The 20,791-nt window shown below is 39.3% G+C and overlaps 2 protein-coding genes across 3 annotated transcripts in view; both read right to left on the bottom strand.

Moving 5' to 3' along the window:
- The window catches only part of LOC118825974 (E3 ubiquitin-protein ligase TRIM39-like), a 424,414-nt gene that overhangs the window by 352,062 nt on the left and 51,561 nt on the right, over positions 1-20,791 (bottom strand). The gene's annotated exons all lie outside the window — the stretch shown is intronic.
- LOC118825993 (macrophage mannose receptor 1-like) lies at positions 1,953-8,591 on the bottom strand. The gene is made up of 6 exons (XM_036596882.1): positions 8,558-8,591; positions 4,967-5,005; positions 4,642-4,880; positions 4,150-4,315; positions 2,357-2,719; positions 1,953-2,273 (listed from the first exon to the last, which is right to left on the bottom strand). Exons 2-6 carry the CDS (start codon positions 5,001-5,003, stop codon positions 2,266-2,268), a joined length of 813 nt encoding a protein of 270 aa, XP_036452775.1. The 5' UTR covers positions 5,004-5,005; positions 8,558-8,591; the 3' UTR covers positions 1,953-2,265.

Below are 20,791 nucleotides of genomic sequence, written 5' to 3'. Positions count from 1 at the left end.
ATATATTTAAAAAAAAAACATGAAATATTTAGATATTAAATATTTTTAAAAATTGTGTTATGATTAATTTAAACTCAAGGCATTAACAAAGACAGTAATAAGTTAAATATACGCTTAAGCTAAGAACACACAAACACACACACACACACACACACACTGAAAGGACCCTGGTGGCCCGGCTGGGGAACCAAACCCAGGCCTTTCTTGCTGACTAACGTTTCCATGTCCTACTAAAACACAGAGTTTTAGTCTGTAGGCGGAGCCTTATTTTAGCCACGCCCAATGCATTTTAGAGCAGGAAGTGAGGCTGCATCCCCGTCCTTCATGGCCACATGGTGAACAGTTAGATCACATTGTTTTGAAGTTAATGTGTCCCAAAGTCTAAAAATCAGCGTGTAACATCAAGAACTATCATTACTGAAACACATTTTCCGCAATTAATTTTTTTTGTGTGTGTTTGAAGAAAAATATTATGACTGTATGTGTGTACAACTGTTTAACGCTGTGATTGCTAGTCATGTACTGGCTAGGGTTTTTGACTTCTGCTGAAAATTAGCTAAAATTGTCACAACTGAAACATATGGTTAAGCTTTAGTAGTGTTGTGATTGTTCCGTTAGTGAGAAAATGGAATATTAAATTGTTTTTAAGAAAATAACTATAATTAATGTATAGGGTCACTCAAAGCAAAAGGGTTTTTGTTTTAAAGTCCAGGTCACCAGTCTGAAATATGTTTTAAACCATTTCAGTAGAATGATCCTCATACAAATGTCTGCTTCCCCATATTATCAACATTTATGATCATTACTGTTGACTGTTTTGTTCAATGGCTCCTTTGCCCCCCTGGAGGTGGTGAAGGTAATCAGACGTGAGCATGTCTTCACGTACAGTTTCAAACACATATGGCACCAGGTATAAATATCAAGCTTAAAAGAGCCATTAGAAAGCAAAGGTGAGCAGGTCCTCACCAGCATGTGTGAAACTGACACCAGGATAGAGTTATTAGATTCTTACAGGAGGAGATTTTGGAGTTAGTTGAATAGCTGCAATATTTCAGGCAGAAAACACAAATTTTGTGTGAGATTTTTATTTAATGCAAGCCTGCAATAAACTATAACTGCATTCAGTATAACTGCCTGGACATCATGTACATGATCCACATTCAAAATCATCATTCCGAACAACAGAACAGATGAAATCTCTCAGTTTCTAAAGATGTGATGAATCTTACAAGAATCTTACGAAACAAGTGTTTCAGTAACACTTTCTATGAATGTCACCTTTGTAAGCATCTATAAACACATTCATAACATGTTATAATGCATTCATAAGGCATTATAAACATGGCTATAAATATTTATAAAAATGCATTATACATTATAGCCATGATTATTATGCATTATGAATTGCTAATATAATACATTATAAGTACAGATCATAACAAATTATAAGACCTTATGAGTCTCATTTGTCCACTCTAAGTAAAGTGAAGCGTACTGTACTAAAGCCTCCTCCAGTGTTAAGAGTGAGGCTTCAAGTTAAAGTATTTTCTGAAGGATTTACTGAAACACTAAAACATCCACAATAAAGCTCATTACAGGCTTCAAATGTCAGAGTTTAAACTAGTGCTGCCATCAGTGTTTTACCCAATGAGGGAAAGTTAATGTACACCATCGTTAGCTTGGTATTTGTCTTTACTTTATGCTCTCCAAGCTGGGACTGACTTCTTTGGCACTGACATTATAACATGTTATTAACATTATTTATAATACATTATATTAACAATTCATAATGTATAATAAACATGGCTATAAAGTGTAATTCAGTGTAATTCTTTTTTATATATATTTATAACCATGTTTATAATGCCTTATGAATACATTATAACATGTTATAAATGTGTTTGTAGATGCTTACAAAGGGGACATTCATAGAAAGTGTTATCAAAGTTTCTATTAGTACACAATTAAGAGTTTAGGATAATTAGTATATATGAAGGAAAATTGGTTGGACTGTTTTTGTTTATTGTGGTTACTTGCAAATTTTAGTGTCTTGATGAAGGATAAAAATAACAGCCAGTAGCATAAAAATATAGTATAGAGTATCATAACAATGTACATTATCTTTACATATCATAGTCACTGTAAGTTTGAAACTGATTTCTAAATCCTCTTGCTAATAAATAATCATGTAGATGTAGAAATTTCTCTTAAATATCATTATGATCCTGAACTACGAGGATCCAGTTGAACAGCCTGCATCCTCTTCTAGAGCTCTAAAAAGAAGCAAATAACATCAATCAGTATTATTTCATCATCAATATTCAGCTGTTGACAGATATATGATCCTCTGTCTCACCCTCAGAGGTGGTGCAGATGAAGTTGAGTTTCTGATCCTCTGGCAGACTGACCCACTTCTTACTTCCAGACTGCACCGCTCCTGTTCTTTCTCCTCCACTGCAGTCTTCCTCCCCTGTCCCGTTCCCCGGAGCCCAGTTCTGGTAGCAGACGAACTCTCCTCTGATCCAGAACCAGATATTCAGGGTGCAGATGTGACGCAGACCTATCCACACATTAGCAGTGGAGGCATAATCAACCTCTGTTTCCACCCAATTCTGAATTTCCTCAGTGTAAACAGAGACCAGATCCACATGATTCTCTCTGCAGTATCTCAGAGCTTCTCTCCACGTCTTGGTTTGATTAATCAGGATGAGTGGAAGCTCTGCAGAAGGGTGAGAAAAAAAGATTAGCACTTTTGTAAGTTGCTCTGGATAAGAGTGTCTGCTAAATGCTGTATATGTAAGATTTAACCATTACATCAAACAGTTCAGTTATTATTGTGCTTCTCAAAGCTGGGACAGGACCATGTTGACCACTGTGTTACATCACCTGCCCTTTTTACAGCACTTAATAATGATTTGGGGCCTGAAGCCGCAAAATTATCCAGTTTAGAAAGCGGAATTTTCGCCATTCTTCTGTTATACAAGTCTTCAGCTGTGCTGCCGTTCAAGGCCTTCATTATCATATTTTGCATTTAATAACGCACCACACATTTTCAATTAAAGACAGTCAGTCTTAACTTACATCTATGGATGCAGTGATGAACAGTGGTTCCTGAGCCTATGAGGTGATGTCCATCACAGAAGCATGCTGGTTTTAAACACAGTGTCATTTTAGGGGTCATAGGTCAGAGCCATTCAGTTGTGATTTTCAGCCTTGTGATTTACACACAGATTTCTCTGGATTCCCTGAATATTTTGATATTATTTATTTATTGTGATGATATTATGTACTACAGAGGGTGAAATACCTATAATCCCTGCTATCCCTCGCCAAAGACCCTAAATTCCTAAACTGCTGCATTATTTGATGATGCATTTTTGCAAAGTGCCAAATGCCGAAAAATACTTACTTATAAAAGACTCTGCTTTTCCTCCTTTTATATTCAAGCATGACTGCATCATCTGTTTCAGTTTTCTTTGTGAATTTACACATCACTCTGCTCTGTTTTTATCTGAATTTTACCTACTGTCCCAACTATTTCTTGGAACTAAACTACACTTATAATATAGTTGTTGGAAGCTGCCCCAGAATTACTTATTCACTATTCTCATGCTTTTAAACTCATAGTTAAAGTAAGCGTTTATTTAAAAATGGTCAAAACACCTTTCAAAACATTCATTAGACTGTTACTGTACATTTACTCTACATTCACTGTATGTTTGACACCATTACTGTACATTTTAAAACAAATTTTGTTGACCAACAGTTGCCTCTTATATATCTGGTGTGTTTTGACTTAGTATCATATCAAGTTGCTGACGATACTCAGCCTTAATGTAGTACAGTTGTATGCAGAAGTTTGGGCACCCCTGATTGATTTTCAAATCAATCCATTTTTAAAAAAATATGTTTAATTACATAGACATGTTGCATTAAAATTTGCAGGGAAACACCTGTACCTTCACTGTAGAGGACGTGTTCCTCTATATTCACTTAGAAAATCAAGAAAACATCATTGGACCAGGGGGTGTTCAAACTTTTGCATAAACATGTACTGTACTTACTTATTTCAGCAGTTACTGAAATAAAAGGTTATAAGTGAATGAACTGAACCTGTAACAGATGTATTGCATTTATCACGTTACTCACTTTTATAGCAGATAAATTGATTTTGGTCATTGTGGCAGCCTACGTCATTCCACTTGTATGCAGAGTTAGGCTGTAACTCCGCACACATTTGACCCCCACCGAAGTTTGGCTCTCCAGTGTTCCAGTATCTGTATGGGGAGTTACTCCCATCTGACCAGATCCAGCTCTAGAAACACATTAATACCTGATCAGTAAACTGTTTAAACACTGACCTCTAAGTGTTCATTATCACACCAGATAAAATCATCATCAGCCACATGAGGACTTTAATGATTGAATCTGCATTTCAGTTTTACAATATTTTCAGCGAAAATAAAGTATCTTTAAAAAAATGCTTATAAATCCAAAACAAATAGGGATTGGTGCAGAGTTTTGGCCTAACGGTCACTAATTATATATTATATTATTATTATTATATTATATTTACAAAACCTGCACCCAGTTTTATTAGTCACACACCTTCTGAATGTGAATAAATCTAAATGTACTTACAGTGTCGTTGTTGTTGTTGTTGTTGTTGTTGTCGTTGTCATCTTTCTGCTTTAGTCCGATCCAGAAATTGCCTGTTGTCTTGTTGAGAACAGCTTTTACAGTGTTCATTTCCTTTTGGCTCTCAATGGTGGCCAGGTCAGTGTATTTCTCTCTGCAGTGTTTCTGAGCGTTGGTCCAGTTCTTATTTTCTTCCACCACATGAAAGTGACGAGTCCCACAGAAGGAGAGAGTCCACAGAGCTGTAGAGATGAAAGCTCTCATCAGCATGACAGTACAGTAATGAAGCAGCAGAGAGTTTTACAGATGATCATGAAGCTACACTGACCTGAGAAAAGCAGGATCAGATACAGAGCTGAACTCATGACTGTGGAGAACAAGAGAGACACAGTTCACACATTAAACACCTCAACAGTCTTTACTACCAGCATATTAGATCATGCTGTTTAAATTCAGGAACCAGTGGGTCATAATGTTATGCCTGACTGGTGTATTTAGTAACAGAATCAGATATTAGAGAGATGCTCCAGCGTGGAATTTTCTGAAGCTGAAGGGGAATTCCACCAATTTTAAAAAAAGTATAATAAATCTGTGGTAAATCAAGTCACTCAGAGTGGTTTGATGCCAAATGCCTTACAGACAGGGTTTCTTTACAGTGGTAGTAATAGGAACCAGGGGTCACCATGACTACAACACAAAAATTGTTATTTTGTTTACTATCCAAAACCACAAGTGAACCTTCACACATTTTATGTGTAATGCTCATAACAGTAAAGTAGTTATGATAGAGTAAATATGGGGGGAAATTAATCTCTTGTAACCTTTTCTTCAGGTGTCTGGTTTCTTTTACATTCACTGTAAACAATTTCTCAAAAGTTTCTCTATAACAGCACTTCACATCAGACCACTCTGAGTGAGTTTGTTTACATCTTCACAATTGAGTTATGCAGAAATGTTGAAAAACTGGTGGAATTCCCCTTTAAGGAAAGGGATAGTGACAGAGAATAATAAACAACTAGAACTTACAGCCATTGTTGCACTTTAAGGTGTAAGAAACAGTTTTTTTGTATTTTGTTGTAAACAATTGATATAAAACATGGACTGTTTCAGCTTCCAGTGAAACAGACCTGTTTTTGAATGTAAACAGTACCAAGACAAGTAATTTGTCTTATCAACTTCATTGTAGTGTTGATTTTATTGACGCTTGCAAGACAATCCAAAAGTGTTAGGACTGGGACAGGTATAGGAGGCCAAAGTGTTACTGGTTTAACCACCAGCTATGGAGGGGGGGATCCACAATGGCAGAACACAAGAGCAGGTGGCAGTGAAAGAAAACAATGAAATTAATAGTATAACTAAACAAAGTCTAGAAATGCTGGCCCAGGTGCCAGAGAGAAGCCTTAACTAAAACGACACAAAAGAAGCAAAACCAAGAAACACCCCACGCTGGGGTTGAACCATGGTCTAGAGGGTCAAGTGGGGCTAGCCAAAGACTCAAAAAACAGAAGGAAAAAGGAAGAATAATTTAAGCCTTTTCCTTTTATTTTATTCCCTTTGTCTTATTTATTAATTAATTTCTTACTTTTTCTTATGCTGTTGTCATAAGTGACTCAAGAGCAAGGCTAAGAGGGACCAGGAGCAAACTCTGGGAGACTTTAGAGCAATTACCCAAATACCAGCTTGATCAAGAGGTGCATGCACATTGCATACAAACTCATGACTGAGCACAGAACAAACAGCCACTCTTAGTTAGAGCCAAACACAGGTGTGACTGGTTGTCTCTAATTACCTAGAGGTGGCTCTCTGCTCCCATCTAGTGGTGGCATTGGGTCTGAACACAGGATGGGACTGAGACTGCAGTCCAGAATTGTCTCCCTTTGAAAATGTGTTGCATTATTTAGCTCAAAATATGACAATAAAGGCCCTGCATGGTTGCACAGGTAGTATAACAGAAAAATGGCAAAAAATTACGCCTTCAAAACTGGATTAATTTGTGTCCTCAGTCCCCCAAACATTTATTAAATGCTGGTGAAAAGGAAAGGTGATGTAACAATGTGGTAAACGTGCTCCTGCTCCAATGTTGCAAGCATAAAATTTGGAACGAGTGGATATTTATAAAAAAACAAACAAAAAAAATTTATAAGGTAAACCATGAAAAAATGTGTTTTTTGTATCATTTTCATTTTAAAACATGTCAAAAAGAATTTGCTGATCACTGCTTTCTGTTTTCATTAGCATTTCACACACTGTCCCAACTTTTTTGCAATTGGGGTTGTATCTGAACAGTACCCACATTTACATGCAGCCTGATAATCCATTAATAATCCGACTAATAGCTCATTGCACTTGTGTTCATAGTGAAAGTTTGTAACGTTCAACATTGCAGGAGCAGAAACTGATCAGCAGAGGAGACGAAGTTAATGCTCTGATCTTTAAAAGACGGCAGTGGGACGGACGTCCAGCTTATGTGTCTCAGAACACGACGTCTTCCTCTCGGCCTTCTTTAAAAGGACGTGAGGTACATTTTTCTGGGTCTGACATCATTTTAAAGTATTCAAAAGCCCAAGCACTGCTCACTGCTGCTCATCTCACTCTGACTCGACTTACAAGACGCTTGTTGTCATGGTAACGTCTACACTAAGTGGTTCTCTATGTATGTGTGTAATTTTGGATTGGATTACTTGTAGTGAGCATGTAAACAGAGATTTTCCATCAGATTGTTGAATAGAGTGAGCATATGAACACCTCAGTGAATGCCATTACATATTTAAAAAAACAACATGCACTAGTTTATCTGACCAACTGCTAAAGTAATGTATGAACTGGTCAGTCTGTTCAGATAAAGTCATTGTGTAATAAAGCAGCTTCTGAGACTGTACTCTCATGCAGAAAGTAATTAAATCTACAGATATAAAAAGAAAAAAAAAAACATCACAACTAAAGAAAGACAGAAAAAGAAGAGGAAAGAACCTCAATGCCCAAACTTTCCAGAGCCTGAGAGAGGAATAAGAAATACACTGAGGTGAAGTGAAGACGAGCTGTGATGAAGAAAAGGTTCTGGTGGTAAATAAACAGGTGATGCTGAGCTCTGATTGGCTGGTGTGCAGAGGAGCGTCACGCCATGTGAGATTAAAAGAAAACATTACATATTTTTAAACAGACGAAACCAGAGGATCTTGCTAGAATAGGTTTCACACAGCAAGAATCAAACACTAATCCAAAATAGAGAAATCTAGAAAGCACTTTTGTTCAGAGAAAGTCTACAATAGAGTAACATTACATCTTTTTTTATATTCATTAATATTCAGCCCACCCTCTGCAGTGGGCTTCGCAGTGCATTGCTTTTGTCAAAATAGTAAAAGTCATCATTTCAGCAATAAACTCATTTCATACGTTAAAAGTAGGATATAAATTATGACCCACAGCTGCAGCTTAAAGTCACAAACTACAACAGGGAACACATTCAGAGAGCAGCAGTGTTTTATCTGAACACAAACCTGTTAATCTGGAGTATAAAGAGACTTAGAGAAGTTAAACTGAGAAATGTGTACATTATATACAGTATCAGCCAGTCAGCTTGCTCTGTTTTTGATAGCACTTTCAGTAAGTGGAAAACAACTGTTTTGTTATTTTTGAAGTTATGATGATGTTTAAGAAAATCATGAATGTTGGATTAAGCCCATTCAGAGTTCTGGACTGGACGTAATCCCTGTTCAGTAAATCGAAACAGTAAGTATAGCAGTTTCTCCGTCATACTTTTTACAGATGATTTGCTTTAAAAAAAATATAACAGAAATTAAAAACTTACTTATTTTTAAAATGAAGCTTGTTTTTTAAACTTCAAATTAGAAACAAATCCTTTCACTCTGAGAGTGAGTTAAAGCTCAGTAATGGGATTAGAGTCTTAAAGGTTTCTTACCTGTTACTGCTGGTAAAGTTATTCTGTGTCTGGATGACAGTGAAATTGAGGAGCAAACTAAAGCCAGAACTCTTTATTTGTTTTGTACTCCTCAATCATTTCAATGATGTTTTGCATGACGGATTACTGAATGGATGCAAATGAATGTATACACACACACACACACACAGACACACACACACACACACACACACATACACAATAATTTCATATTTATAAAAGAGTTAAAACACAGAACAACACTCCCAAATGTCTTTCATCAGGACAGTAGTTCACGCTGCTGGGTTGCTTATTATGTTGGAAATATAGGCAAATACAGAATTAATGTGACACTATAGTCACTGAGTGGCCAAGGGAGGTGACAGGATGTACAGTAGACAAGACTTTTTCAGCTGAATAACTTACTTTTATTGCTCTTGAGAGGAAATTCAAATGTGCCGACCCTTGGGCTTACAAGACCAAACAAACATACAAGATATGTGCAGTACGTCCAGTGCCCTCTTGGTCCAGCTCACTGACAAGGTATGGGTGCTTCAGGCAGCAAAACATACATAGCATAGCCAGATTCAGAGCCCATATTTCCACCTCCTCTCCCCAGAGGACTAGTTGGACTTTACCACCTAAACCTGTGGGTAAAACCCATTATGCATAAGCAGGAATCCCCCCCCCCTCCCAAAATAAAAAATAAATAAAAAATACAAAAGAAAACACATTGACTAGAGTATGCACAGTTCTTATAATAACACATTCAACCATATATATAAGTGTTTCCATTCATTTGTTCATTGAATTTTATTAATGCTTATGCCACTTGGCCTGTCACTCACTCACACATGTTTAGCAGGTTGATGTTTCTCCACAATCAGCTTTCAAGCAGTGTTTTTGTGGTCCCCAGTTTGACATGCCTGAAATGGGACCTTCTGGGCCAAAGTGCTACAGACATAAGTGTTTACCCTCATCTAACACTCTGAAATCAGTTCATGAAGACCTTGATGATTAGCTAAAGAGCTGAATCTGTTTGTTTAATGAGGTAGCGTGCTAAAGTCTGCTGTGTTTTCCCCCCAGGACTGGAGCCTGACACGTGTGATTTAATTCATTCGTTTGTTCAAGACTTATTTGGATATCTAATGTTTCCAGTGTATCCATTCCTGGTCCTCAGTTCCTGAGTGTCATAACAGGGCTGAATCATTAACAGCTTCAGCATTGTATAACTGCTGTGTTCAGCAGTGCCGACTCTACCTAACAAGCATCTAAGAAGCCCACAGCTATTATTGTGCCACTAGGTTGTCTATGATGCTTGAGTTAGTAGAAAAAAGCATCTGGTTTATCATGTTTTAGAAAAGAAAGGTATCCATCTGGAGCTAAAAAAAAACCAGAAGAAAAACGAAGATGTGGAGAAAAAGATTCAAGATAAAGAAATAAGTTTTGGGGTTTTTTGTAGTGTTAATGTGAAGCCTTTTTTATTGCAGTTGGACAAACAGAAATAGTGGATCTGAGGTCTTTCTAACAAAGCAAATCTTCGGTTTAGATACTCTGGCTGTGATTAATCCAGGTTTAGATATTCCGACTGCGATTGATCCAGGTTTAGATACTCAGACTGTGATTATTCCAGGTTTAGAGACTCAAACTGTTATGAATCCAGGTTTAAATATGCAGACTGTGATTAATCCAGGTTTATATACTCAGACTGCAATTAATCCGGATTTAGATATTCAGACTGTGATTATTCCAGATTTAGATTCTCAGGCTGTGATTAATCCAGGTTTAGAAACTCAGGCTGTGAATAATCCAGGTTTAGAGACTCAGACTGTAATTATTCCAGGCTTAGATACTCAGACTGTGATTAATCCAGGCTTAGATACTCAGACTGTGATTATTCCAGATTTAGATACTCAGGCTGTGATTAATCCAGGTTAAGAGACTCAGACTGTAATTATTCCAGGTTTAGATACTCAGGCTGTGATTAATCCAGGTTTAAATACTCAGACTGTTATTAATCCAGGTTTAGATACTCAGACTGTGATTAATCCAGGTTTAAATATTCTTTCATCTATGTAGTTGAATGTCTTTTATGTTGGCATGTCGTTTTGTTAGAATTCCTTTATCTTATTTTATCATTACCTAACATATATACATATATATATATATATATATATATATATATATATGTATATAGAGATATATATATATATATATATATATGTTGTATGTTCAGATTTATGAATGGTGCTCTGATTTTGTTCTTGAACATCAATAAAGAAGGTCCCAGAATTGAGCCCTGTGGGACACCTAATCATACTGCATGCTGCTTATTTGTATAAGCAGGAGTTTGGTTGAGATAGGGCTCAGAAGGACTTGTGCTGCTTATTTCTGGTTTGATGTGTTTCTAGTTTGATGTGTGTCGATAATATGTAATATCCAGCTGTATTGTCATGTGTTTTAATCATATGCTCCATTCTGTCTGCTTTTTAAAAGATCAATTTAATTGCATGATATCAATAAAACAATGGGCAAATAAGTAGATTTGGTCTTTTTGTTGTATATGTGAGAAACTTCATGGACCTGACTTGTAACTCAAACTCATTTATGCTTAGCAGGCTGAGTGTTATGGACAGCTGTTAGTTCACAAGAAGCTTTAGAGTGTGTCATTACAGTGGAGGAGTTTGTATAAATAACGATTGTGGAAACATTTATGGTTATGATACTATGAACATTCATTTAATTTGCTGGGCTGTGGATAAGATGAAGGCATACAATTTGCAGAGGTGCCTTGGACCAGTGTAATATACCTGAGTCTTGTATGAGACTGGACTACTGTATTAGAGTGAGCCATAAAGGTCAACCTAGCTCGGAAGGTTGAACTTTCATAGTCAATTGTATCAGATATTGCACTGAGATCTAGGAGGACCAAGAGAGACAGGCTGTCTGAGTCTCAAATCAAACTTAGACAAGTGTTGTTTCAGTGCTATGTGAGGCCCAAAAATCTGCAAAGTTTCATTAGTATAGTTTGTGTTTACAATGTCATTTAACTGATTAATTACTTGCCAAGAGTTTGCGTCACATGCAAAAGACATTCCAGTTCATCTGGACAGAAGTGTAAGCTGCCACCTAGCAGAATGTCATGGTATTGTTGGGTCAAATCCAACAGGATCCATCAGTCAAGCTTGCATCAAGCAAAAAATTCTAAAATCCCTCCATGAACCTGCTGTCTGTAACAAATTCATCTACAATATTTTAGTATTGAACACACTTTAATCTTGAATTTGAAATGTTTGGCTTTTCTTCAGCTTCTTCATCTACATAAAACCGAGCGTAGCTCAGCCAGCTGAAACAAGCTCCTATAACCTTCCTGACAAGCCATCTACATCAGTAATGACATCTTTCTCTGTTATCAACTCCAGGACCTCACAACTGTTATAAACAAATTAAGTTCATCCGTATGTGATCTTGACCCTGGTACAGTTCATTCCTTTAGATGTTTTTGATTGTATCCACAGTGATATTTTAACTATTGATAGAATCCAAACCCGGGAGACTCGATCTGTTGTCTGGACAGGTGAAGTTTATTTGATGCGCGCGCAGGTTCCAGACACCCAGCCAGCCCCCTATACAATGGACTGTCACACTTTTATAGCTGGACTGATGCCAAGTTTAGACCCAGTGTATACAGGGCAAGTAACAGGTGTGACAACATGACCATATAAGGAGAAAGACAACAATAGGCAGCCTAAAATACAACTTCAAAACACACACACACACACACACACACACACACACACACACACACACACAACACAGCACATTAACTTCCTTCATTCCCCCCTTAGAACATACTATAAAAGGTATGTTCTCGCAAGCTTAATCAATCTATCCTTTTCTCTTCCAGAGAAATATGGCCAGTATTTCCCTCTTTCTTCACGTCCTAAAGACGGGCCTCTTTTCCTTCAGTCCGCATACAGGCAAATTGGGGAAATGAAGTGGTTCCATGGTTATAAGGAACGCCTACGCCGGCGGAGTTTAGTCATTAAGCACCAGAGTAATTTGAGGCAAAAGTAAATAACAATAGCAACTATTACCGGTGCTACAAAGGGAAGTACATAACAGAGCAGTTGCTGTAAGATTCCAGAAAATATACCTCCAAAAATGTTGCCAACCCAGTTAAAGATCTTATCAAGCGATCCCTCCGGAGCAGGATTTGGAATGAGTCTATGAAGGTCTGCTACGTATTTATCAATATTTTCATAGTTATCTGGGACATAGATACAGCAGGAGGTATTGAGAATGTGACATACCCCTCTTTTTTCTAAGGTCAGCAAGTCTAAAACCTTCCTATTCTCCAGCACTACTTCTCGTAATGCACGGAGTTCATCATTTACTAAGCGGAGAGCTTCACTAGTCTCATTAGCTAGTTTCTGTGCGGAATAAGCCAAATAATTTATCTTCTGTAAGGCATCTATAACACCTCCAAATGGAAATATTCCCCACCCTACTGTCTGCGCTATACTAGACCAGGGGTCCTTTATAATGTGACCATTCCATGTTTGTTTACCTGTTAGGGAAACGCCAAGTTCTCTTTTCATATGAAGTAAAAGTCCATTGGTCAGTATGGACCGTAATAGGAGGCATGACTACAGCCATGTAACAGGAACCGCACCATGAATCAGATGGGAGTGATGGATAAGCCTTGTTTCCACAAACCCAATAGAAACCCAAAGGGAGTGGTTCCTTCATCTAAATACCGCATGGGTTGGTATTTGTGGTGGTAGAATGTTTACACCAAAATGTGCCATTCATGGAGAAGGCAGAGATTGAAACGGAACATGTACTGTTACCAAGATAAGTGTCCTCTGGATAACAAGGTTTGTCAATACATACCCAGCCTGAGGAAGCCCTCACAGGAATGGGATCTGCTACTCCATAATTCCAGCTAGATTTATCCCAATAATCACACGCTATAGTTAAATTTGGATAAACCATAAAGTTGTAATTAGTACTATCAACTCTAACAGTACACTGCCAGCCAACAATCCGGGAGCTATCAGCATTAGGATTGTAACAGGCAGCTCTATTTGACCTGAGACATCTAACAATAGGCAATGACCAGTTATCTTCACTTATACCATCTACCATCATTTTTGCTATTATTCTCATGGATTCAGATGCAGAATGGTCCGTACATAAAGCTTGCGCAGAAATGTTAGACATTGGGATCACATAATAGCGGTGATGCAAGGCATGACAGACAAAACAACCATCACCTCCTAAGGTATGATTTTTTTTCCCACAGGATGGCCTGAGCGCAGACCATGTTGTGGTCACAAACATCCTCCATCATGCCTGCAAAAGCTATTGTCCGGATGTTTATGAAAACCACAGATTTCATTCTTCTTTATTCCCTTTTTGTTATAAAAGTCTTTTTATTTTGCAGCTTGTCATTGTGGTAGCCGTCTTCTCTTCCAGAATATTGGGAGAAAGTGTTGATGTGTCCACACAGCTCACAGGGCAGCGTCAGGGGATCTAGATAGTCCTTGATGTCAGTTCGTCGACCACCATTCAGGAACCCGTCTGATGTCCTGTTCCTTCGTCACAATCTCCAGTCTGCTCTGGGTATATCCTGGAAACAAAACAGACAGACACAGCGGCAGCATCATATTCTTAGTACACAACCCATGTCGTATGCCCTTGTATAAAGGTTTGGTTTAGCCCTTGTAATGGATACCTTCTTTCCCTACCTAACCTGGGTTCTGGCCTCTGATGGGAGTAGGGGAACGCTAGCCGCAAAGGGGAAGTAGGAAGATCTTCACTCCTGAGGTTGACCCCCATGACCTAAACATCATAGTTCCCCCTCAGAGCATCTCCCAACCAGAGTCACCCATTTTATCCCTGAACTAGCCATCACCATCAGGTGGTGGTACCACCTTGGTATGGCTGACATGTATCCATTTTGACTTTCCTTGACATTTTAAAGCAGAGGGTGTAGTAAGGAGGACCTGATATGGCCCTTCCCACTTTGGCCCTAATGGCTGAGTGTTATGCACCTTAACCATTACCCACATACCTGCAACGATAGGATGACCCCCCTTTGTGGGTTCTTTCCATGCATCCAACACTTGTTTCTGAGCAGCGGCAACAGCTTCAGATAATGTCTGGCAGTATTGCAGCAAACTATCAGACATAACATGTATGTCTGCCACTCTTAAATCAATAGTTCCTGGAAGTGACATAGGACGACCAGTAATAATCTCATATGGTGACAGCTGGGTACTTCTGTTAGTTGAAGCTCTGAGCTCTGATGCTGCAAAGTACAGCTGGTAAAGCTTCCACCCATGAAACCCCTTCATGATGTAACTTGGTCAGTCTGGACTTTAAAGTTCTGTTCATCCTTTCGACCTGACCTGATGCTTGAGGTCGATAGGGACAGTGGAGATGCCACTTTATCTCCAACAACCTTGCTACTTCTTGACAAACCTTCCCAGTAAAGTGAGTTCCTTGATCACTCTCAGTGACCCTTGGGAGACCCCACCTTGGGATAAAATCTTTCACCAGACATTTAGCGGTATGCAGGGCAGTGCCTTTAGTAGTGGCATATCCCTCAATCCACCTTGCAATCCTGCAAATTATTATCAAACAGTCCTGTTTTCCCTGGCATCTTGGCAAATTGATGTAATCTACCTGCAATTCTTGAAACGGGCCACTCTGTGGTGTTACAGTTTGGTAGGGGAGGGAGACTGCAAGTCCTGGGTTTGCCTTAAGACAGGTGGTGCAAGCTAGACAATGACTCTCTGCATACTTGCGGAATTTAGGATTCCACCATACTTGGTTGAAGCGGTGTACCATCTGGGTTACTCCAGGGTGACCTAGGCTATGTATGGTAGCCACCAAATAGGGAAGCAAGGCATCAGGAGCCACATATTTACCCCTTAACCCAGATACCATCACGAAGAGCTGCACCTCACTCAACCCAAGTCCAAACTTCCAAACCCGGGGCCTGCTGGTATAAAACAAGTAGATCAGCCAAAATTTTTTAACAAGAGGTTGTTCACAGGGTGACAGGATATATTCAATAGGCAAAAGACAAGCCCTTTTTGCTGCATTATCAGCTAAACAGTTGCCTTGGTGTTCAGAAGACGAAGCAGTTCTGAGCATTTTTCACTGGGGTTCCATTTGCTGTCAAAAAATGTCTCTGCTTCCATAACAAGCCAAAATCATGGCATATGCCATGGACATACTTTGAATCGACAAATACATTTGCTTTTAAACCTTTAGCAAGCACACAGGCACAAGTTAGTGCTACCAGTTCTGCCTGTTGTGCGGAATAATGGGTTGTGACAGCCCACCCGGTGCGTCGTCCCTCATCAAGGATGCGGGAAGAGCCGTCTGTGAACAACACAACATCAGCATTTGGCAAAGGTGTTTCAGCATAAATGCTCTGCACCACACTAGACACCAGAGTTTCACAGTCATGATCATCTGAGTCATACTCCAGTTCCACCAAATGATCTTAAATAGCATTCACAGGTGCCCTTTTGATCACTATATTAGGGGCAGTTAAAACTGCAAGCCAGTTACCCCACCTTTGTGCTGTCACTGAAACAATCCTGCCATTTAAGAGCAAAGAGGAAACTGAGTGTGGACATTTAACAGTAAGAATCTGATCCAAAACAATTGGAGCAACAGCTAAAACAGACAGATATGTTGCCTGGATTGCTCTCAGGCAAGGTGACATTCCTAGTGCTACCGTGTCTATTTTAGCAGAGTAATAGAACACTGGCCTCTCTCTCTCTCCATGACTTTGGGTTAAACAGCTAGACACAAATCCTAGTGACTCTGAAAACATACAGGGTGAATGGTAGTTCCATGTTCACTAAGCCTAGTGCTGGGGCCTTGCATAGAGCAGTTTTAAGGAAATGGAACACTTGTAACTGATCATCATTTAGCTGAAACTCAGGCTTCTGATTTTCTGTTTTGGTTAGATCGTATAGGGGTTGAGCCGTTTTTGCATAATCTTCAATCCAAGGCTGACAGTAATTGCACAATCCCAGAAAAGAGCGTAGCTGTGCTAGGGTGACAGGTGGTGAAATAGCACGTACCGCGGCACACCGGTCGGGCAAGATCGACCTCTGAGCCTGCGACACCAGCTGTCCCAAATACTGAACTGAGGATTGGTTAATCTGGGCCTTTTTAAAAGAGGCTTTGTGTCCTGCCGAATGTAGGTAATCTAACAAAGCTAGCAAGTCACGTTCATGTTCCTCTGCATTTGAGGAAGCTATCAAAATGTCGTCTATATATTGTAGAACCGTACTAGTCATTGTTGGAGCATCAGATGATGCTAACTGTCTACTCACGGTTTGATGATAAATAGTAGGTGAATTATTAAGGCCTTGTGGCAATCTTGTCCACTGGTATTGTTGGGAACCTACAGTAAAAGCTAGCCATGGTTGATAATCTTCATGTAAAGGTACAGACCAAAATCCATTTGCCATATCAATTACAGAGAAAATACAATGTTCTGGACGCAATCCATTTAAAAAAATAGTGGACGGATCAGCTACCATAGGTACAATTTTTGTTATGCATTTGTTAGCTTCATGATAATCTACAACCAGACGAAATTAATCCCCTTTAGGAACCGGCCATACCGGTGAGTTGCTGGGACTTTGGGTTGGACACAATACGCCTTGTCTAACCAAATCCTCCACTATAGGTTGAATACCTGCCAATGCTGCATCATTAATTGGATACTGCTTGGTATTCGGGGGAGGAGTACCAGCCAGTTTGACAGATTCAACCCTTAGTAAACCACCGTCTGTGGGAGATTTGGACCAGATAGGGTGTTCTTTAATGGTAGACAAACTAATGGTAGCTAATAACCATGTCACAGAATTCGGTGAGATTGTAAGCTTAGATGCAAACTGAGTAATTATATCCATACCTAAAATAGGAGATGCGGATATCTGTCCCACCCACAAAGACACTGACAATGTATGTGGACCACAGTGTATCTCTAATGGTTCAGACAAGTGCAACTGAGTCTGACCTGTAACTCCAGAAGCTAAGCTTTCTTCTTTTGACAAAGGTATGTGTAATGACTGTGCCAGTGTTGAAGGTAAGACAGATATTTGGGCGCCTGTATCAAACAAAAAATCAACGTCTGTGCCACACATGGTCAATGTTACAAACAAACGATTATCATACGGATTAACATTCGACCGAGCGCCCAAATTGCGTTGCACAGCGTCTATTAGTTTAAAGATCCTGCTGGAGGAGCTGTGGGCTGTATGGTATGCTGTTGTACATATTTTAGGATGGCCCCTGCTTGTTCAGGAGAAAGAGCAACAGCCTTACCTTGGCCCTTGTTATAATTAGAAGATTTATGGTCCTGATCACGCTTCTTTTTACGGCAATCTTTCTGCCAGTGGCCTACTGCCCCACAATAATAACAATGGCCCCTACATCCGTTAGCTTGTGCTACAACATTTCCTTGTTTAGCACTGACCTGCTGCCCTGGTATAGTTTGAATAACATGCACTTTATGGGACTTAGAAAGGTCACGTTCTAAATCTGACGTTAAGGTCACAAGGTCCCTAAAATTCCTGACTTTCCAGTCTCTATATGCAATGGGCAACTGTTGTTTAATTTTGTCACTCAAGCCATCAAACCAACATTGATGTAATGGACTAGGACCTGTAATTCTGTCCAAAGTATCATCCCGATATTCTGTCAAACCAGAATGTGCCAGGAAACATTCACAAAATCATGTAGTGTAAGCAGGTACAGATTCACCGTTTCCTTGTTTGCAATCAGCTATAGTAGCCCAGGATGTAACATCTGACCCATGCTCTTTAATAAAAGCCTCAATTACTTTCCTGTGCTCATCTATAGTAGAGGTTTCATCCACAACTTGTTCATCATGCAAATCTTGGACCTCCCTTTCAGCAATATGTTGGGATAAAATTAACACCTCATCCAATGGATGCAGATTATATAATCGTCTTTTGCGACGCAACATACTGATGAAAGGAACAGTACCCATAACCCGAGGATGTTTAAAATCCTTGCTTAGTTTATCAGGCTGTTCTGGACAAAGGGGTATATGCTGGTCTTTTACACGTACTCCCCCTGTTGCTAAATGTGTAACTGTCCTTACCAGCGGAGCACACTGCAATTGAGATGGTTCATGATTATCGGAATCTGATCCCGACTCACTATCCTCACAATCAATAGGAAGTTCTGCCCTCAAATCTGGATACAATTGTGGACTACCGGTTGTTGGTGTTGGGTTACAGGGGACTACAGACTGATTTGACTCTACTTTTTCCTCCTGCAAATTAGTTTGATGCTTTTGTTGCAGTTTTTTTTACGCTGACTCCAACTTATTAATTCTAGTATTAAGGCATGTTATTTCTTGCTCATAGCATTTTCGCTCAGCCTCCATAAATTGCCTAGCGACATATGCAACGTGTTTACCACTATTTTTCCGTATTGCATAACCTAGGGCTTTCTTACACTCATCTAGAGACCAAATTTTATCTGGATGAACAGGCAATTTCTTTTGATAGTATTTGTCCAAACTAGATAAGTCTATATGTTTACATAACTGTTCATCCAGTCTGACAGTGAATACATCATCAGGCCAATCAGGTGCCACCCTACCACCCCTCTGTGTGGTAGCCTTCTCTCCTGCCATGGGCTTATGGGAACACTACCGCGCTCTTCCCCTCTGTTCCGTCAACAAGAGGAGGATATCCTACTGGTAACAGGGTTTGCTTCGAAATGGGCACTCACCTAGAGATGAGATTTCCAATCCGGGTCACAGCACCACTTGATAGAATCCAAACCCGGGAGACTCGATCTGTTGTCTGGACAGGTGAAGTTTATTTGATGCGCGCGCAGGTTCCAGACACCCAGCCAGCCCCCTATACAATGGACTGTCACACTTTTATAGCTGGACTGATGCCAAGTTTAGACCCAGCGTATACAGGACAAGTAACAGGTGTGACAACATGACCATATAAGGAGAAAGACAACAATAGGCAGCCTAAAATACAACTTCCTTCACTATTGTAAACTGTTCTCTGTCAACAAGTGCCTTTCCATAATGGATAATCAAGATCCTAGTCTACCTTTTAATACTAGGGCATAAACTATGAAACACAGCAATGGTTGAAAGTGATGAGCTGCACATGCAGAGATCCAACAGTTTATAGCTGAATGTAGGTGAACCTATTAATCTGACCCTCTACAAGCTCAGAGAAAACAAAAGGTCACTTTGTCCTGCTAGAAATATCATTGTTCCAGTGAGTTAACCACTGCTGTCTTCTTGGAAGACCAGGCAGAAAAAAAACGTACTAATATTTGTAGTTTATGTTTTGTCTGATAAAAGGAAGGTCAGAAGAAATAAACTCCAGTGCATCTATGTTTGTCTTATGCTCCTTTATTGATGTTCATTTACATTAAGCTTCAGAGAACAAATGCAAATGAACAATGATCCCTCGACACAGGAGACTCAAACATAAAAGTCTGTCATCGTCTCCCTGTCTAATCTCTGCCATGTGTTTTTATTGTTTTGTTTCTTTGTCTCCCCTCTAGTCCCTGTACATGCTTGTAGTTTGTTTCTCCTTCTTTTCTCAGGTGTTTAGAGTCTTGACTTGTATCTAAGCGAGCCCCTTGTTTCACTGCTCCTTTATCAGGGGTCGGTCTCATGAAGCAGAATTCATGGCTTAGCCAGCAAACTTGAAGTTGGTTCAATCTAGTTTAATCTAACTCTGGATTTTCTGTCTCTCAATGGTGGATCACTTTTTACGCGGATACATTGCCATGGCACACCAGATCTGCTCCAGGGCAGGTCAAGTTTGACATTTTGGATCATAAACCAATCAGGGCTGAGCATCTGACCAATCAAGAACAGACGGAGGTGGAACCCTCCAGTGACTTTTTTTCTTCGTGGTGTTTGTGATGCCATTAACAAGAATAATATGGCTTTTTAAAAGAGGAAGCAAATCACACTACATGGATATTAAAAACATAAAGCAATTATTACCCCAAATGTACTGTAACACTAACAGTGCTGCTGTGTACTGTTGTAAATGTTTTACTTTTCACATATTTACATTGATTTCTTTTTCCTTTTTCAAAAAAAAAAATCACTCTACGACTCTACGACTCCTCATGTTTCATGTGATTGGCTGTTTGTCAACCATCACACTGTCATGTGCGTACACACAAGGATAATTC

The sequence above is a fragment of the Colossoma macropomum genome, unplaced genomic scaffold (assembly GCF_904425465.1).
Source record: "Colossoma macropomum unplaced genomic scaffold, Colossoma_macropomum, whole genome shotgun sequence".
Classification (NCBI taxonomy): domain Eukaryota; kingdom Metazoa; phylum Chordata; class Actinopteri; order Characiformes; family Serrasalmidae; genus Colossoma; species Colossoma macropomum.
The sequence above is the reverse complement of the archived record's forward strand: the minus strand, read 5'-3'. Positions and strand labels throughout refer to the sequence as shown.

Bases quoted from the DNA above. Each gene is read 5' to 3' on its own strand.
- LOC118825993 (XM_036596882.1), bottom strand. From the start codon at position 5,003: ATGAGTTCAGCTCTGTATCTGATCCTGCTTTTCTCAG. The intron at 4,316-4,641 runs GTAAGTACATTT...ATGTGTTTCTAG, and splicing joins ACAACAACAACAACGACACT to AGCTGGATCTGGTCAGATGG. The intron at 2,720-4,149 runs GTGAGTAACGTG...ACCCTTCTGCAG, and splicing joins TCAATTTATCTGCTATAAAA to AGCTTCCACTCATCCTGATT.